This window comes from Mytilus californianus, unplaced genomic scaffold (assembly GCF_021869535.1).
Source record: "Mytilus californianus isolate M0D057914Y unplaced genomic scaffold, xbMytCali1.0.p SCAF_7, whole genome shotgun sequence".
Taxonomy (NCBI): Eukaryota; Metazoa; Mollusca; class Bivalvia; order Mytilida; family Mytilidae; genus Mytilus; species Mytilus californianus.
Window position 1 is genome coordinate 97,450,554 of NW_026262723.1, and position 21,255 is coordinate 97,471,808.

General features: G+C 33.1%; 1 protein-coding gene across 3 annotated transcripts in view; it reads left to right on the top strand.

Moving 5' to 3' along the window:
• Positions 1–12,865, top strand: part of LOC127708807 (ankyrin repeat domain-containing protein 17-like) — a 46,864-nt gene extending 33,999 nt beyond the window's left edge. For 2 of the 3 annotated variants that reach the window (XM_052213929.1, XM_052213931.1), the window contains exons 27-34: positions 630–758; positions 1,923–2,072; positions 3,149–4,446; positions 5,038–5,277; positions 5,754–5,984; positions 8,692–8,873; positions 10,536–10,676; positions 12,659–12,865. In XM_052213929.1, coding sequence (XP_052069889.1) covers positions 630–758; positions 1,923–2,072; positions 3,149–4,446; positions 5,038–5,277; positions 5,754–5,984; positions 8,692–8,873; positions 10,536–10,676; positions 12,659–12,694 — 2,407 coding nt within the window. In that variant the 3' untranslated portion in view covers positions 12,695–12,865. Of the gene's footprint in view, positions 1–629; positions 759–1,922; positions 2,073–3,148; positions 4,447–5,037; positions 5,278–5,753; positions 5,985–8,691; positions 8,874–10,535; positions 10,716–12,658 lie in introns of all 3 variants that reach the window. The other variant, XM_052213930.1, reaches the window with a different exon arrangement.
• Positions 12,866–21,255: the final 8,390 nt, after the last annotated feature.

Here is a 21,255-nt window from a genome sequence, read left to right on the forward strand (position 1 = left end):
CAATGATATTTGGTATGCAAATTTATTGGCATTTGCAAGTCTTGTTTCCATGGAGATTATATAGCCCACCCCCCTCATCATAGTTCATTGACTTTGTAACTTTAAAATGGTTTACAAGTTAATGTTTGTGTTAAGGTTTGTTTAAAGGGGACAACTTATGATAAGTCAATGGTATTTGGTATGCAGTTGTATTAGCATTAGCACATCTCATTTCCATGGAGATTGTTTAGCCATGTACTTTCAGTCTTGGTTCATTCACTTTGAGTATTTACATAACTTTCATGTTAAAGTATTGCTATTTTAATTTCAACATTTGCATCAACAAAATTACAAAAAGGCGAGGCATATCTCTGTGTTAACAGTTTATGTTCATTTTAAAAGACATTTGCAATAATTTGACTCTGGTGGGGGTGTGTACTGTAATGCTGTCTAACATCAAGCAAAGCATGTGGCATATAATGATATGTTAAGGGCAGATAAGAGTACAAAAAGTATAAATTTATTTTGACTTAGAAAATCATTACAAATTCTACAATAAGATTTTGTTGTCACTTTGACATGAAATCTGGAAGTAACCTGATTTCTTTTTTCATTGAAAAATATTTAAAGATCTAGATATTGGATTATAGGGACAACAAACATGAAAACCAAGGGAAAGTAAATATAGAAGTGGTACATCAGCATAAAATTTCACCTGGTTTATCTAGTCCAAAGAAAGGTCAGAAGAAAGAAGAGGGATGGAAAGAAGTTATGAGGAAGTAAGTTGCTTAGAAAACAGATTGTTACTATGGCCAAATCTGAACCTTAATATATGTAAAATCAAATGTTAGGATAAATTGTTTGTCCGGCTATCTCCTCCTACAGTTTTGGAGGTACAACTTTAATATTTTGTAGGATGTTCATACACATAATGAAGGTGTGCATGGCCACAGGATTTTGATTTTTTTCAAATATTCTGAAAATGGCAGGTGGTTATTTTTTTGGTACTAGCTGCATAAAGAGATGGTTTGTCCGGCTATCTCCTCCTACAGCTTTGGAGATACAGCTTTAATATTTTGTAGGATGTTCATACACATAATGGAGGTGTGAATGGCCACAGGATTTTGATTTCTTTTAAATATTCTGAAAATGACTGGTAGTTGGACTTAGTCATTATTTTAGTACTAGCTGCATAAAGAGATCATGGTTTGTCCGGCTATCTCCTCCTACAGTTACATCATCATACATAGTGTTAAATTTATAATATCCTATGGTCAGGCGGGGCATCATTTGTGTCTTACAGACAGCGTAACAATTTCAAGTTGTATGCCAACATCACTGTTTGTCAAATCTCAAATATGTGGAACTATACTCATGCATATGGCAGAGCAGAAAGGGGGGAGGGGGCATTGTACAATCTAGTTTTTTTCAATTTTTGAAAATAATTAGATTTTGAAATTAAAAGTGCTGTATGATGTAGTATTATCTTAATATTAGTACCATCTGCATTTTAAGTTAAAATATGAATTTTGATGTAATCTGGAAACCAATGTCAGTAAAGCACAAGTTAAATGTTTTAACTTTTGCTTTACTGACGTTGGTTCAAGTTTACCATAAAATTCATATGTCTGGTATTAAGATGTAGGATATTTGAAATGTATTCATTTATTATTGATTTGTCAGAAAAAACAAATCTATCCAACTATATGATTGAAATGTATTCATTTATTATTGATTTGTCAGAAAAAACAAATCTATCCAACTATATGACTTGAAATTTTATTTACATTGTTACCTCTGTCTTGTCAGAAGTGAAGACTTAGAGGCTTCATCATCTGATTTAAGTGAAGAATATATTTAACATATTTAAATGCCTTTACATGATATGCTGCCTAATAATTTTCATTTCACATGAATTTAAATGGTTTGCTTCTTTTTTCTAGGTCAAAACGAGTACAGGTGTCGTCATCAGCTATAAGTCGTGTGATTGGTCGCAGTGGTTGTAATATTAATGCTATACGTGAAGTGTCTGGAGCACACATAGAAGTAGAGAAGCAGAAAGGAAATGGGGGAGAAAGGGTCATTACTATCAAGTAAGTGTCAAACATCTATGTAGTATTTTCAAAGAGATAAATATTTAAATGGGATGTTGTCATGAACTCAAAAAGTAAAGAATGACTAACATTGACATATTTAATGCCCCACCTACAATAGTAGAGGGTTATTATGTTTTTTGGTCTGTCCGTCCGTTCGTCCGTCTGTCCCGCTTCAGGTTAAAGTTTTTGGTCAAGGTAGTTTTTGATGAAGTTGAAGTCTAATCAACTTGAAACTTAGTACACATGTTCCCTATGATATGATCTTTCTAATTTTAATGCCAAATTAGAGTTTTGACCCCAATTTCATGGTCCACTAAACATAGAAAATGATAGTGTGAGTGGGGCATCCGTGTACTATCGGCACATTCTTGTTTAATTTATTTTTATATAAATTATAGAAACTAAGGTAAATCAAAACCCTTATGATATTGTTATAGTTTACAAAGTAGTGTGTTCAAATCAGTTTGTGAATATTTCAAATGCTATGATTTAGGAACATTGTTATCTTGATTATTAGTCCCCTAACAAGGGGACTTTAGGTTTGCACTCCGTCCGTCTGTCTGTCTGTCAGTCCCGCAAATCAGTTTTCTGCCCTTTTTTTCGTCATGCTTGAAGATGTTGATTTGATAATTGGTATATAGACTAATCATGACAAGTTACAGGATCAAGTTTGAATTTCCGCAGAGCTATGGTCCTTGGACTTAGAAAATTCACTTCAATAATAAGTTTTCCACACTTTTTTTCATCATGCTTGAAGATATTGACTTGATATTTGTTATATAGTTTACACCATAGACCAAGTTAGCATATTGTTCCAGTACAATGAATTTTTAACTGATAGGGGACTATGTATTGCCATGCAATACTCTCAGAATGCTTGTTCTCTATAATTTGATATTTTAGAGGTCAAATTGAAAATCACATGCTGCTGCATTTAAACTTCGATTGTAGTAATTGCGATTGGATAGATAGGTTTTGGGATAAAAAACAAATAATTTCATAGCAAATTTGGTAGGTTAGAATTCAATTATTTGATAATCATACATTAGACAACTGATGATTTTCTTCTTCAGAGGACCACCTGAAGGCACTAAGCAGGCACATGCTTTGATAATGGCCTTGGTATCTGATCCTGAAAAAGAATTGAACGAGTTGATACCCAAGTACACCAATAAACAACCCCCACAGAAGGAGTCCATGTATTTTAGTATTGATACTTCCGTACCAACTACTACTAGTGTCAGTTCTTCTGTTTCATCTACAGTTGTTACATCATCTTCAAGGTCATCTGGTGGTGGAAGGTCAGGATCAAGGTCACAGACAAACACAAATGTACGACTGGCAACACTTCCAGCCAGTATTGGTGTTTGGGGTGGACCTCCCACTACTTCTACTATTACTTCTCCTCGAAGAAATCAGCAGAAATCATCGTCGTGTATTCCAACAGGATTAAACCAGGATAAAACTGTCACTAGACAACTTTTCCCTATGGAAAATAAAAAACCTATATTTTCGAATCCGCCAACAACAAGCACCAATAACAGTCTGACTTATACTTTTGCATGCTCTTCAAGCAAGGTTACAACAAGTCCATCACCAGTGTTTTCTGCGAGCAAATTAGATATGCCACGATCACCAGGTCCAACCATGGTTAAAGTTTTACAGCGACCGTCTAATCAAAAGAATGATCATCAACCACTGCCAATAGTTAGTAACCAACAACAATCAATGTCTAATGGTCCAGTGCAATCAACAAATGCTCCACATGGAACATTTTCACCCTTTAACAATTCATTTAGCAATGTAGCTGATCAGTTTCTCAAGAGAGATGAATCAGCAGAGCGTATGAATTTTGCAAGTGTTGCTGCAGCTGGGGTTGTGGCCTCAATGAGTAATAGTCCAATGTCTGAAAATTCTGGTATACCTGGCCAGTTGGGAGGCAAATCAGATGCAGCTCTCCAGGCCAAAGCTCCAGGATATAGACCAACAAATATTAGACCTATGACCCCTCAGGAAATGGAGGCTCAAAGAATATACAACTTTGTTGGAATGCAACCAGTAAGAATTGGTGTTGGAGAGAATGAACTGAATAGAGCTCCAGGCTACAGAATGCCTAACCAGTCGCCAGTAATATCTCCAAGAAATCAGGGAGAAATGTCACCACCTAGTCATTCTATTGGTCAGTCGCAGCCTCGTAAAGATGAATATACCACTCCAAATCAACCTCTTACTTTACCCAAGATTGAAAGTACATTGAATCCAAATGCTCCTGACTTCACATCACGGCAGCCAGGACAACCACAAGGACAGAATATACCCCCTGCAATGTATCTACAGTCTCTTTATTTAGCACAACTCTTTAACCAACCTGGTAAGATTTTCACATCATAATCTCTTGACTGTTTATTTGATTATATCTACATCAAGTTAGACCATATTGGACATGAATCATTCTATGAGGCATTCTTATAAACTAAAATGTATATGCCTAATACTTCCCACAAGGGAGTGTAATATATAAAATTTTATTAAAAAAATGGTAGGATTGTTTAAAAGTACAATTTATAAAATGTGGGGAAATGACTGATCTATGACCCCCTTATAGAATTATAGGAAATGACGACAAAGTGCCAAAGGACATGGCTGACATATTTTATTATTTTATATACAAGAAATCAAAGAAAAAATTCTATAAACTGCCAGACTAGGAAAGTTATACATTTATGACCTTCATTGTGAATTTAAAAAACCTGTATTCTTAACCCAATGAGCAGTAAACTTAAGTTTGGATTTTATTCCTGCTCATGAAATATAGCGAAAGCATTGTTGTCCCCAATCATTAAATGAAAAAAAAGGAGAATTTTATATTCAGCAATATTTGAAATTAAATTTGAGTTTATTATGAATATTAAAAAATCCTTAAAACATGAACTCTCATGATAAATTATTTATATATTTGTAGGTGGACCAAGTAGTTCTCCTAGTATGAATCCACAAGGAATGATATCACAACAAGAGTTTGCTAGTCTTATTAGTCAGTTTGTTGCTAGTGGTCAGGCCCAGGGACCACCTCCACCTGTACCTCCATCAAGTGGACCAGGGGGATTTTTACCAGGTCCCCAAAATATACAACCAAGACCATTTTCACCACTACAAACAGGAAGACCTAATAGTGCCCCAGTGATGGGAGTTATTCCTAAAGGTTAGTATGACACAGAATAAAAACAAATTTAAAATATAAAAAAAGGTTAATATTTCATTGTTCTTATTAAAATGTTGTAGCTGAAATAATTACATGTGTACATTGCATAATCTGTATCCAGATTTAAACAATTGAAAATGATTCTGTCTCAAAACTGATATGGTTCCATATTTGCCAAACTGATTAGGAAATTGACATCAAAATATATTAAAGATATTTGTTAGAATAATTGTTTTTCTTTGATTTGGCTTAACTTCAATATTTTTTCTACTATAGTGGATTTCTGTTATTTATAATGATTTGTCCATTGTGCTTCCTGTACAGTTATTTTCAAAAAAATTTTAAAGAGGAAAATCTTAGGAAACGAACAATCATTGTTAATATATTGCATTATTATGAAATAATAGTTATAGATTACAAAAAAATAAATATGTAGATTACAAAAAAGTGAATATGTATCTATTTGATTTCCTCAGTAGTGGATGGTAGCTCACCTGGACCAGTACCTCCAAGTTCTGTATCACCTTTGCCTGCCACACCCCCTCCTCCTATGATGGAACCAATCAAGGGGGACGATCGGAAGCATTTACGGCCTATTGGTGGTGAAAGGGCTCAGCGGAGAGCACCTGGTGGACCTGGTCAAGTCAACAATATGGCAAATAATTTCACTACTGACTATAAAACTGCAGTGTGGAACCTTGCTTCAGGTTAGTAGAACTTGGTTATGGTAGTATTAAATTATTTTTTTGAACTATTGCTACCACTTGACATATTTAAGCCTACAATATATACTTTCAGAATCTGTGAACCTACTGAAACAAAGCATAGGTTATTCCATGTCTTAAATGACACAGCTGACTTAATAAAAATTTGAATATAAAGTGTACAACAGTAAGGTGTCTTATAATCTGTAATCGAAAAAGCCTGCTTTGCCTAAATTTAAGTTAAGCAGTGTTTTAAAGTTGTCATATTGTGGAATTGTGTTATATGGAACACCAACTATATAAAGATAAGGAGATGTGATTGCCAATGAGACAACTATCCACCAAAGTTCAAATGAAGTGGATGTAAGCAATTATAGGCACTGTACTGCCTACAACAATGAGAAAAACCCATACCTTATAGTCCGCTATAAAAGGCCAGGCCAGGACATAAAAATTATGAAACAATTCAATTGAGAAAACTAACGACAACCACTGAACCACTGAACTGCAGACTCCTGACTTGGGACAGGCACATAAAGAATATGGTGCGGTTAAATATGTTTGTGAGTGCTCAACCCCCCCCCCCCTAACCTGGGACAGTGCTGTTTCATAAGAAACTATAAAATCAGTTGAACAGGGGTTTACTCATGAGATCGATACAAAGCAGAAAATCATCTAACAAAAACACATACTGGATGTTGCAGGATATTTATACATTCCTAACAACAAAAAGGACACAAAGTACAGATCTGAGAATACTCGCAGTTACTGACAGCTAGTTCAAAGCCAATAACAACTAATAAAAAAAATTCGTAAGGGTTCCGCGGAACACAGTGTCTCGCCTACTTTTTCTGTTAATTGCAGGCTCAACAAAAATGAGGAAGTAAATCAATAAAAATATTCCACTTGATAATGTCTTTTGATTGTAAGAAGCTTCTGTCCAAGTTTGGTAAAAATCAAGGATAGTTTATGAATCTAATAAATGTTTAAAAACTTTAACTGCAGACTGAATGTAATGTTAACTGGAAGAAAACAAAATTTCCTTCTAGATACTAGCATTTGATCATAAACAAGCTTCTGTCCAAGTTTGGTACAAATCCAAAATAGTATAAGAAAGTTATCAAAATTTTAAAAACTTTAACCACAGAGTGAATGTGTTGTTTCCTGGCAGAAAATCTAAGTCCATTTAAAAGTAAAATATGGAAAAAATGGATTTATTTTTAAAAAAAAATTCCTTCTAGATACTAGCTTTTGATCATAAACAAGCTTCTGTCCAAGTTTGGTACAAATCCAAAATAGTATAAGAAAGTTATTAAAATTTTAAAAACTTTAAACACAGAGTGAATGTGTTGTTTCTGGCAGAAAATCTAAGTCCATTTAAAAGTAAAATAAGGAAAAAATGGATTTAATTTTTTACAAAATTTACTTCTGGATACTATCTTATGATCATAAACAAGCTTCTGTCCAAGTTTGGTACAAACCCAGGATAGTTTAAGAAAGTTATTAAAATTTAAAAAAACTTTAACCACAGAGTGAATGTAATATTTCCCGGCAGAAAAACTAAGTCCATTTATAAGTAAAATACAGAAAAAATGGAATTTTATTTTTACATAATTTACTTCTAGATACTATCTTGTGATCATAAACAATCTTCTGTCCAAGTTTGGTAGAAATCCAGGATAGTTTAAGAAAGTTATTAAAATTTCAAAAACTTTAACCACAGAGTGAATATTTGTGGCCGACGCCGACGGAATGTAGGATCGCTATGTCTCGCTTTTTCGACTAAAGTCGAAGGCTCGACAAAAATCATGCATCTTAGACTAAAATATCAATCAGTACACATCCAACATCCAATGGATTAAGTGTTTAGATGTCATTTATTAACAGTCAGAGAAAAACATGACCTTGTGCAATGCCAAAATATAGGTATCGACAGAATGTAAAAGTGCATATGTGTATAACAATATATAAATAACACATAGCTGTGAGGGTGATAGAGCAGATTGTTACCCCGAGAAAACATTGTCAACTGAGGCGAAACAATGTCTTTTCGAGGGGTAACAATTCTGTTATAACTGTCGATTAAATTTCAAATTCAAAGTAATAAACTATGACGTCTTGTACATAACAACCATCCATATTTAATAAAGCGCACACTTGATTAAGCGTCTCCGTGAAGGGTAATAGAGTATTTGCCATAGGATAGAGTCGTATTTAATAAAGCGCACACTTGATAAAGCGACTCCGTGAAGGGTAATAGAGTAAATTAACACCCTCTTATAAGCCAATCAAAATATTGCATTTTTACATGAAGTATAATAATAATATTTCTATTGAGTATGGTTTCAATTTACTGATAACAAAATCAATATTTATACCAATAAAAACAACATTCAAACATCTAGTTACAGTGTTGCATTGGTAAACTTTGAGAGTAAGTTAATTTAAAGGATTGATAAGTTTACCTGGATTGTATCTAAATTCTGGGCTCTGTAAACAACATCACCATAAAAATTAGGATGTGCTATTCCGTTTGAAGTAAATTTTCTACAGGTTACAGCCAAACTGCAAACCAAATCTTTGTACCTATGGAAAATTTAGTATTAAAAGGTTTTTAAGTAATTTGTGGTAACAAAATCCCTGACTTGATAGTTTACCAGTAATACATAGATTACGCTCATTGTAAGCATAAACTTTTTTTTACATTTAGAGTTAAGTATGCAGTGGAATCCTGTAAGCTCTGATGTAATGACATCGGTGTCAAACCCTCCCATCATAACCTCCTCTGTGATATCCCATGGATCACCTACACCTCAAATGGAAGATGGTCCTCCTTCATCTTTACAAAACAACACCGATTTCATGAATGGTCCAGTTGATAAATCATTTGAGGTAAGTCAATATATTCATTTCTTTTAAAATGTACACCTTCCATTTAATTTTGCACATACTTTTAGCAAACTACTATTATCCATTATAATAGGAAAACAGAACAATAAAGAAAGAACAAACATTATCTCTTCATATTCCAGGCTTTAAAATGTAGAAATGTTGAAAATTATTTCAAGAAGTCCCTCACAGCAAATCAAGTTTTTAACCGGATTTTCGAAGGAAATATCAGTTATTGATTTGGGGATGTACGGCGGACAGGCGGCTGCCAAACAGTGTCTCTTCAATAACATGAAAACGCTGTGATGATTTGTTTTTTAGATATGTTGTTTCTTGTGACTTAATGAAGATCTAGTTCAATTTTCATGATTTTAGTATTTCTCCTTTTTGAGTTATCGCCATTTTTGTCAAGCCTTCGACTTTTGTCGAAAAAGCGAGACATAGCGATCCTACATTCCGTCGTCGTTGTTGTCAGCGGCGTCCACAAATATTCACTCTGTGGTTAAAGTTTTTGAAATTTTAATAACTTTCTTAAACTATCCTGGATTTCTACCAAACTTGGACAGAAGCTTGTTTATGATCATAAGATAATATTCAAAAGTAAATTTTGTAAAAAAAAAATTCCATTTTTTCCGTATTTTACTTATAAATGGACTTAGTTTTTCTGCCAGGAAACATTACATTCACTCTGTGGTTAAAGTTTTTGAAATTTTAATAACTTTCTTAAACTATCCTGGATTTCTACCAAACTTGGAAAGAAGCTGGTTTATGATCATAAGATAGTATCCAGAAGTAAATTTTGTAAAAAAAAAATTTCATTTTTTCCGTATTTTACTTATAAATGGACTTAGTTTTTCTGCCAGGAAACATAACATTCACTCTGTGTTTAAAGTTTTTGAAGTTTTAATAACTTTCTTAAACTATCCTGGATTTCTACCAAACTTGGAAAGAAGCTTGTTTATGACCATAAGATAGTATCCAGAAGGATATTTTGTATAATAAAAATTCTATTTTTTCCGTATTTTACTTATAAATGGACTTAGTTTTTCTGCCAGTTAACATTACATTCACTCTGTGGTTAAAGTTTTTAAAATTTGAACAACTTTCTTAAACTATCCTGGATTTGTACCAAACTTGGACAGAAGCTTGTTTATGATTAAAAGCTAGTATCTACATGGTAATTTTGTTAAAATTTTGTTCCATTTTTTTCATATTTTACTTATAAATGGACTTAGTTTTTCTTCCAGTTAACATTACATACAGTCTGCAGTTTAAGTTTTTAAAACATTTATTAGATTCATAAACTATCCTGGATTTTTACCAAACTTGGACAGAAGCTACTTACAATCAAAAGATAGTATAGAGAGGAATATTTTTATTAATTTTTTACCTCATTTTTGTTGAGCCTGCGATTAACAGCAAAAGTAGGCGAGACACTGGGTTCCGCGGAACCCTTACGAATTTTTAATATCCAAAAGTGGTATTTTAAAATATTTTTCTCTTGTTATTAGAACTGATATATAAAGAAAAACTTGTACTTGTTACTGTTGATTAATAGTATGTAAATTTGGCTTTCAACTGAAAAAGCTAAAAAATTGATTCTGTTGTTTAAAAAAAACATACATGAGTGAGTAGATTCTAATACATGTTTGTTTTTATTTTCAGAGTGGTGTAGATATGAATTTCCTGAAGTGTGCTGGAAACTCGTTGCCACAGTCCTTTAATCCTGGTCCTCTTGGTGATCATATGCCTAACATGTGGAATGCCCCAGTGAAGGGGCAAATGTCTGAACCCTCTGATAAAGGGGTAAGACATCATCCAAAAGTATCCGTCTAATTTTGTATGGTAATATCTCCATGACAAAAATGATGCATAAATTTCAGTTGTTTTTGTCTGGTCTGTGCCTGATGTCACAGAAAAAGTGAGACATAGGGATGCTTATCCAGGGGCTTTAGCATGAACTATTTGTATAAAGCTTTTTATTTCATAAGTTAGAAGACCTGGATACTTCATATATTTTTTTTTAGTTATTATGAGTAATACAACACTATATATGGTTTATAGAATTCACCTGACCTTGGCCTCATTTTATAGATCAGAGATCGACGTTAAGTTTTCATGGTTAGGTCTGTTTGTCTGATATTTTAAACAATATGTCAACTTTATTTTGTGAATGGAATGCTTTCATGGTGTAGATGTACTCTTTCTGGCAGGGTTCATCTGACTTGGCCACATTTTATGGATCATTGCTTATATAAGTTATACAAGCTATCATAATCATAAATTTTGTTACATATAAATTTTGTAGATAATAAAACCTTATGATTCATAAAAACTCTCAGTAATAATATTTGTCAAAATAAAGGTGTTCTGGCTTCTTAATTGCAAAATAATGATAGGGTGAATCTGTTATTTGTTGATGTTATTGATATTAGGAGGTGAGAAAGCACTTGTTTATTCAAATGTACTTATGATGTTATTGTATGTAATCATGTTATCTGGAACTGTGCATGTGTCCTTAATTTCAAATCAGAAGTCAAATAAAGACAATGATTAGCTTGTTAAATTTCTGTATGGAAAGACAATATTTCTGATCAAAACTTCATTCTCTCATTATGTTTTAAAGAAAGGGGATTTTGTGTGTCATTAGAATAAAAGCAGGCGAGACATTTTGGCATGTGCATTTTATCATTTTAGATGAAATCCATATTGCTACCATTTTATTCAGTTTTTGAACTACAGTAGTATATAAATAACACATAGCTGAGAGGGTGATAGAGCAGATTGTTACCCCGAGAAAACATTGTCAACTGAGGCGAAGCCAAGGTTGACTGTCTTTTCGAGGGGTAACAATCTGCTCTATCACCCTCTCAGACATGTGTTATTTAATTTATTATACTGAATATTCTGTTATTACTGTCGATTAATTTTCAGATTCAAAGTAATAAACTATGACGTCTTGTACATAACAACCATCCATATTTAATAAAGCGCACACTTGATCAAGTGTCTCTATGAAGGGTAATAGAGTAAATTAACACCCTCGTTATAGCCAATCAAAATATGGCATTTTAACGTGAAGTATAATAAATATATATATTTCACATTCAATAATTTAACCATTGAATTAAATGTCAACACTAGATATTATTACATTCAACAATGCAGATTTAAGGGGAAAGGAGATACCAAGGGGTAATAAAGAAAACCAAAAGCCCTAGAAAGACAACACCATGGCTAATAAAACTAAGATCCAGCAATCCATAAAACACTACACTAAACTTTAACTCTTATCAAAAACCAGGGTTACACTGTGTGCTCCAGAAAGGTCAGCAGTTCCTGCTCGACTAGTGGATAGATCTTCTGGCCAGAATCCACTGAACCGACTGAATTGTAATCTTGTATCAATGTGTAATACATGGTTCACTACCAAGATGGCTGCCACAGCAGAGCATTTTTTCAACAATAAAATTACACAAATTATTGTAAACCAAAGTCCCACATTTTAGTGATTTTTTTATTTGAATAATGGTATGACTGTACAAGCACAAAGCAAGCAGACTTAAACAGGATAGGCCCTGCTATATACATCAATATGTTTATACAGTATCAGACACATTTTTACCCCAAGTCAGAGGTTGATGTTCTTAACCAAAAAAAAAAAGTTCTTAATCCCAGTAAATAACCAGATGAAAGAATATTAAAAGTAAAAATATGAATATAATACTTATTGCAATTATGAATTTCTGTTATTCTCAATATAAATGCTTTACTTTTTTCTATTACAGATGTGGAATTCCTGGAGCTCTCAGACAAGTTTGTGACTGTTGTTGTTGCCATTGTATAGAAAGCTGGAAGTCTTTATGTGTTAATGGACGATTATAAGCTTGGCGTCTTTTTTTTTTTTTCTTGTTAATTGTCAGACATAGCATTGCCCTCTTTCATTATAGATAAAAATATCAGCAGGGTGAACACCCTTGTTGTAAGTTTAATAATTGTCTTTGTGTTTCTTTATACAGACACATAAGTGTGTTTCTCGATCCAGATATAAGTGATGGAAAAAAAGATGGCTCAGTGAGCATTCAAGGTCTTGTCAACTAGTAATTTAGTGTTTGTTGTCACTAACTGTCAGTGTAGAGTCCAAATTTATCACTTCAAACTAGCCCCTCAATGTCTTGTTTCAGAAATCTTTAAAAAAAAAAAAAGCTTGCAAGACTGTCTACTGGAATGTGTTGTATCATAATGAGTACTTGACTACCCTACCTATACTATTTTGCTCCATAATAGACTGTCTTGACAAATAATGTATGCACAACATTTGTTCCTGGAATAAACTTTAGATACAAATGAAGCCAAAAGTTTGGTAAGCATAAAACCAATAGGGCCTAAACAGATAAAGAAAAGTATGCCTGAGGGAGTACCCTCAGTTTTCTGACCTGAAATTGTACATAGAAAAAAAATATAAAAACATCAAATATCTGATTTTCACAAAGTGATAAAAAAAAAGATAAAACATTTTGGTCTGGACTGCAACAAGTCTAGATTGGTAAGATTTGGTATTACTTTTCTGACGGTGACATCAACCTTAACCATTCTTTCCCCTAGGTGAACCCCAAATTTGTATTGATGATGTTGATCTTAGACTTTGTCAGCAGTCGTTGTTATTTAATATGGACCTCATCTTCATGCTTCAATAGTCCGGTTACGCTTTCAGGATTCGGTCTCTTCCTCAGTAACTTCAGGAACAATATTTGGTTTTATGTTGGTTGGTTTAGAGTAAACATCAGTTTGAAATGTAGGCCTTGGCCCGTTTTCGTGCTTCAGTGGTCTGGTTTAAAGATTTTGATAAGGTCTGTTTAAGAAATTATACAAGAAAGATGGACAATATTGTGTATGAATTCTGTTTAATTTTTAGAGTTTTTTCCTCACTTTGCGTCCGACGTCAACTCTTAAAAAATGTATCCTCTTGAACTACCAGACCAATAAGAACAAATTTGACCTAAATCATTCTTTGGGTATCAAGTTGAAGAAAAAAAACATTTGTCCAAAGATGCAGCCTGGTAACCAACATGACCAAAACGAAAGTTTTGTCTTGTTTTTTTTTTTTACCATTTTTGCAATTTTACCTATAATCTTAAATAAGATTAGATCAAGATGGTGTAAAGAGCAAAAATGTTCAGCTGCAAAAATATACAAAAAAACATGGCTGAATCATCATTCAACTGACCCCTTAAAGGAGATATTACTTTTGAAGAAACTTAATTATTTAATAGATAGTAATTTTAAATAGCAATAAAATGCTCCGCAGGGCGCAGCTTGATACAACCGCAGAGGTCGAACCCTGAACAGTTGGGGCAAGTATGGACACAACATTCAAGCTTGATACAGCTTTGCATTTGGATTGTGATTAAATATTTGACACAGCATAGGTTTCTGACACAGAATGAATGTGGTCTAAGAACTTAAAAATTTTAAATTGGACATTCACCTATTATTGTCCAATGTCCAAAATCTAAATACATGGTTAGATTCAGCATATCAAAGAACCCCAAGAATTCAATTTCTGATGAAATCAAACAAAGTTTAATTTTGGACCCTTTTGACCTCAATGTGGACAAAGTTGATAACGGGGCCCAAAAATCAAAAATCTAAATACATGGTTAGATTCAGCATATCAAAGAACCCCATATATTCAATTTTTGTTGAAATCAAACAAAGTTTAATTTTGGACCCCAATTAGGACCAACTTGAAAACTGGGCCCATAATCAAAAATCTAAATACATGTTTAGATTCAGCATATCAAAGAACCCTAAGAATTCAATTTTTGTTAAAATCAAACTAAGTTTAATTTTCGACCCTTTGGACCTTAATGTAGACCAATTTGAAAACGGAACCAAAAATTAAGAATCTAAATACACGGTTAGATTCGGCATATCAAAGAACCCCAATAATTCAATTTTTGATGAAATCAAACAAAGTTTAATTTTGGACCCTTTGGACCTCAATGTGGACCAATTTAAAAACGGGGCCCAAAATCCAAAAACTAAATACACAGTTAGATTCAGCATATTAAAGAACCCCAAGAATTCAAGAATAAAACCCCATTGAAATTGGTCAAGAAATAAGCAATTTATACGAAGACTCTTCTTTTGCACAATACTGTGCAATTAAATATTTCTTGCTATTGCGCAATACTGTACAATTGACAATTTCTTGCTATTGCACAATATTGTGCTATTGGATATTTCTTGCTATTGCGCAATACTGTGCAATTGAAGATTTCTTGCTATTGCGCAATACTGTGCAATTGAAGATTTCTTGCTATTGTGCAATACTGTGCAATTGAAAATTTCTTGCTATTGCACAATACTTATTATATAATAATTTACACATCCTGTTTGGTGTGTATCTCCTACCATATCATTATTATTTGCTTTTAAATATAAATCAGAAATAACCAACTTAAAATGGAAAATTTTAAAAGAAAAAAGAAAGGAAAAAAAAAAAAATCCCCCCCCCAAATATTTTGAACCCCCTTATGATTCATCACCCCCAAACTCAATCCCAGCCTTCCCTTTGTGGTATGGTACCTTGCAATACAATTTCAGAGAGATCCATACACTTGAACACAAGTTATTGTCTGGAAACTAAGAAATGCTTATTTTTGGCCCCAAATTCCTAAACGTTTAGGGCAATTACCCCCAAACTCAAACCCAGATTTCCCTTTGTGATATGGAACCTTGTAGTACAATTTCAGAAAGATCCATACACTTACACACAAGTTATTGTCCTGAAACTAGAAAAATGCTTGTTTTTTGCCCATTTTTGGCCCTTAATTCCTAAAATATTGAGGCAATTACCCCCAACATCAATCCCAGCCTTCCCTTTGTGGTATGGTACCTTGCAGTACAATTTCAGAGAGATCCATACACTTGAACACAAGATATTGTCTAGAAACTAGAAAAATGCTTATTTTTGGCGCCTTTTTGGCCCCCAATTCCTAAACGTTTCGGCAATTACCCCTAAACTCAATTCCAGCTTTCCCTTTGTGATATGGAACCTTGTAGTACAATTTCAGAAAGAACCATACACTTACAAGTTATTGTCATGAAACTAGAAAAATGTTTGTTTTTTGCCCCTTTTTTGGCCCCTAATTCCTAAAATTTTGAGGCAATTACCCACCAAAATCAATCCCAGCATTCCTTTTGTGATATGGAACCTTGTGGTACAATGTCAGAGAGATCCATACACTAACACACAAGTTATGTCTGGAAGTTACAAAAATGCTTATTTTTGGCCCCTTTTTGGCCCCTAATTCCTTTACTGTTGGTACCATAACCCCCAAAATCAATCCCAACCTTCCTTTTGTGGTATTGAACCTTGTGGTAAAATTTCATAGAGATCCATTCACTTAAACTAAAGTTAGAGTGCGAAAACCAATGTGTCTTCGGACGACGACGTCATACTAATATACGACCACAAAAAATTTTTTTGCGGTCGTATAAAAATGATCAGCAAGCCAAGATCTACAAATTGTTGTAGACAGAAACTGTAAATAGTAAAAAATGATCTGCCATATAAGATCTTCAAAATAAGTCAATATTGCCCAAATGGTCAGTCAACTCAATATGGGGTTATAACCCTTGAATGATGATTTTTAACCATATTCATGTTTTTTGCTTAAACTATTATAGACAAAGAGAAACATTATTTGCAAAGATTAGAGATGTCATCTGGAAACAAAATTTCACCAGATTTCAGTCTATATAAATGTGACCAACCTTTGACCTAGTGGCTCAATTAATATGGGTCTACAATTCTTAGAAAGTTTGTTAAGGAATTGATGTATAGTTCAAAAGAAATCAGAAAACGTTCCACAAATAACAATGACATTAACCTATTTACCCCCAATTCTGACGGTTGTGGTGATTGCAACTGCCATTTACCAAGTCAGGAATATGACAGTTGTTTTCCATTCCTTTGATGTGTTAGAGGTCTTGATTTTGCCATTTTATAAAGTACTTTCCATTTTGAATTTCCCTTGGAGTTCGGTATTTTTGTTATTTTACTTTTTATAGTCCATACGGCCTGTCATACTTTTTTCAAGCTCCCCCAGCTGAAATGTGTTGACAGCAGGGAGTTTCAACCTTGCAATCATGATCCATAAACCCTTTCAGATGTGTTATCTAAATATGACAACTTGAATTCTGTACACGATAAAAATCTGTAAGTAGCAAAAATCAGGTGAAGTGGGAATAATTTGATGGTTACTAGATTAATGGTATATGCCGTAGGTATTTACTTTCATCCATAGGTAGTTCAGAAACAAAATGAGGTATAATATGGCCAGATAAATTCTGGTCTTTAAAACCTACGTCACCGTTTTGTCAGAAATCTAAGAACACATTTTGGCAGACCTGGCTTGCCAAAAATTTTTCCTGAGCAAGGTGATGGAGCCACATTTACTTCTAGTCAACATGGATGGAATGCTGTAACTACAAGGTATAAGTTTTAATGACTTAAGAAACGGTTTTGTCGTTGTTCACCTTGAAGGTCAAATTAGAATAGAAAAATAGACTGAATTTAATCTTTTTTTCAGCAGTGGTGGGGTTGAGCAGTTTCTAGAGATTTAAACTAAATTACTGGACAAACAAAAGGCACACAAAAGAACCTTAAATAAAAATCTGTAAAGGAAAAAATCTCGTATGAATACAGTATAATCTATAACAAGCGCATGCATAACAAAAAAACTGTTAACACCATTATCAAAGAGTGCTTGCAGTTACTTAACCTGCTGATATGAAATCATGCCATCGTATACTCAAATGTCTGTGGATGTACTTAACAGTAGATTTCATGTCAAAAACAATACAGGAAGACTCATTCCTGTACAATCAACAAGAAAAAATTGTACAGAATCTTAATTCCAAAATTTCGCCAAAAATTGCTCAACCAGAACAAAACTAAAAACTCAATTTGTAACTTATGATATGACCATAACATTGATAAAATCAATAGAAAAAAGAGTGGAAAGATGAGATCTCCAAGCTTTTTCCCATTTTTGAGGGCCACAACTTCAGCAAAAAATGCTAAACAAAAATGAACTCACCAAACTGACATTCTTACAGACGAAGTGCAAGTCACTGGATGGCAACTTGAGTTTTCCTTGCAAGATTGAAATAAGATTTATACAAATGGAAGATATAGGAAAGGGGAAGAAAAATTTTGGTTTTGGAGTCAATAGGTTAATTAAAGGCCAAGGTCACTAACTTAAATTAGACTTTTTAAATTCCTTTCTTGATTGCAATTTTTACAGGGGGAAGGGGGAAAAAAACCTATTAATTATGAGGTCATCATTTCAAAATTGAAATGTCACTACTTCTAAAAATAGTTTTTATACGACCGCAAAAAATTTGCGTTCGTATAATGCTACCATGTCGTCGTCGACGTCCTAAGACACATTTGGTTTCCAGACAATAACTTCAGTTTAAGTGAATGGATCTCTATGAAATTTTACCAGAAGGTTCAATACCACAAAAGGAAGGTTGGGATTGATTTTGGGGGTTATGTTACCAACAGTTTAGGAATAAGGGGTAATTGCCCCAAACGTTCAGGAATTAGGGGCAAAAAAGGGACCAACAACAAGCATTTTTCTAGTTTCCAGACAATAACTTGTGTTTAAGTGTATGGATCTCTCAGAAATTGTACTACAAGGTTCCATACCACAAAAGGAAGGCTGGGATTGAGTTTGGGGGTAATTGCCCGAAAAGTTTATATATTAGGGGTGAAACAGGGGCCAAAAACGCATTTTTCTAGTTTCCAGACAATAACTTGTGTTTAAGTTTATGGAATTCTCTGAAATTGTACATTTTTCCTGAAAAGAAAATAATCTTCAAATCTTAAAAAAAAAATTTGGGGGGGATTTTTAAAAAAAAAAATTTGGAGGGGTTCATTCATATTTTTTTGCTTCAAAATTTTTGAAATTTCAAATTTTTTGAAAAATTTTTTTGGGGGGTTTTAAAAAAAAAATTTTGGGGGGGATTTTTTACATAATTTTTTGGTTTTTTTTTCCCCCAAAATTTTCCATTTTTACATTGATTATTTCTGATCTATATATAAAAGCAACAAATACTGATATGGCAGGAGATACACACCAAACATGGTGTGTAAATTATTATATATAACAGATTAACTAAGTATTGTGCAACAGCACAGTATTGCGCAATAGCAAGAAATCTTCAATTGAAAATAAATACAAATCTTTTAACCAATTTCAATGGGATTAAATTAAGTCTTTAATTTTTGGGGGTTCTACCCTTGTATTACTATTTTGGATATTGGGCCCCATTTTTAAATTGGTCTACATTGAGGTCAAAAGGGTCCAAAATTAAACTTTGTTTGATTTCATCAAAAACTGGATTATTGCGGCTCTATGTTATGCTGAATCTTATTGTGCATTTAGATTTTTTTATTTTGGGCCCTGTTTTCAAATTAGTCCATATTAAGGTTTGAAGGATCCAAAAATAAACTTTGTTTGATTAAACTTTGGTGTTTTTTTATATGCTGAATCTAACCATGTTGTTAGATTTTGGATATCAGACCATACTAGGTAAATTAAATGTCCCATTTCAAATTTTTAAGATCTTGATCACATTTATTTCGTGTCAAAAACATATATTATGTCAAAAATTTGATCACATCCAAATTCAGACAGTATCAAGCTTGAATATTGTGTCCAAACTTGCCCCAACTGTTCAGGGTTCAACCTCTGCGGTCGTATCAGGCTGCGCTCGGCGAAGCATTCAGGAACTGAATTGTAACACATTTATATGGATGAAAATTCGCAATAATATTTCATATAAATGTTTATTTGTCCCTCCATGCATACTAGTATTTGAACACTTGTAATAAAAATGTTTCTAAAAAAATGTGCATATTGGCGAGCATGCAGTTGGCAGTCCCTGTTTTTTATTAACTTGTTTCTGTAATACTATCTTTTGGTTTAATATTTGGTATATAGTCACCATAAGAATTCACAATTTGGCTTTTTTTGTTCAAGTTGAATTCTTTTTGCCAAAGTTGTGGCCCTTGGAAATTTAAGATTTCAAAATTCTTTTCTGCATAAATGCTTAAATCAATTGATTAGATATATAGTCATATCATAAGAAGTATATAGATTTTCAATTGAGGGATTTTTGAAATAGTTTTAATCCTGGGAAAAAGGAAAATTGTTTGAAAATCTAATTTTTCGGCACTTTCTTCTATCATGCCTGAAGATATTTGAATTAATAAATGTTTTCTTATACCGTTATTAAATTATGAAGTTACAGATAAAGTTTTAGTTTTGTTACTGTTTCAGGAATTTTCATCAGAAATATAAACTTAATATTTTTCCAACATAAGTGTAAACATTACAAGTAGTGGGCATTGTATTGCATATGCAATACCATTAGAATGCTAATATAAATTCAATTTGGATTCAAACAAACCTGTAAATTTTTTTTACTAGAAATCTATTGAAAAATGTAAACAGTAGGCAACTATTTTGTTTTGTTTTCAAGGGACACAACTATTACAAAAATGTTCGACTCTTTAAACTTGAGATATGAAAGTACAATACAATCTGATAAATAATGTGCTATGGAAAATATAACAATACTCAGTATGTCTATATTATTAACTGTCATGATTAGAGTCTGGGAAAACAGGGTTTATTTTTAAATTGAAATATGGCTTTGAACAAGCTTTCAATAACTGTTAGTACTCTTAGATGAGAACTTTGTGTCCTTTGTCTTTCTTTTTGTTGTTTTTGTGCTTAGTGTGTGTCTGATGAGTCCTGCCACTACCAACTGATTTTTACAGTTTGTTTGTTCTGTTGTGCTGTTAAGCCACTGTCCCTGGTTAGATGAAGTGCTCACAAACATGTTGCTATTTGTCAAAATTGTTTTTCATTTATTGTTTTTGGCTTAAACACACCATTGGTTTTCTCTTTAGAACTGTTCCACATTTGGCATGTCAGGGCCTTTTATAGCTTTCTATATGTCATGAAATAGAAGTTCCATCATTATTAAAGTTCCAAATTGAAGAAATATTCTGTAATATTATTTTCTCTGGAAATTTTATAGTAGAATTGAGAATGGAAATGGGGAATTTGTCAAAGAGACAACAACCCGACCAAAGAGCAGAAAACAGCCCAAGGCCACCAATGGGTCTTCAACGCAGCAAGAAAATCCTGCAGGATTTGTTCCTTATGGAATAAAGATAATAGAATATTTGTTCCAACAGGAATATATATCATGGCATTGTTTATAACAAAGTTTCCAGTGGAACTTCTGTTAGGTGGAACAAATATATGTTTACATTGTTCATTATTGAAGGATGTAC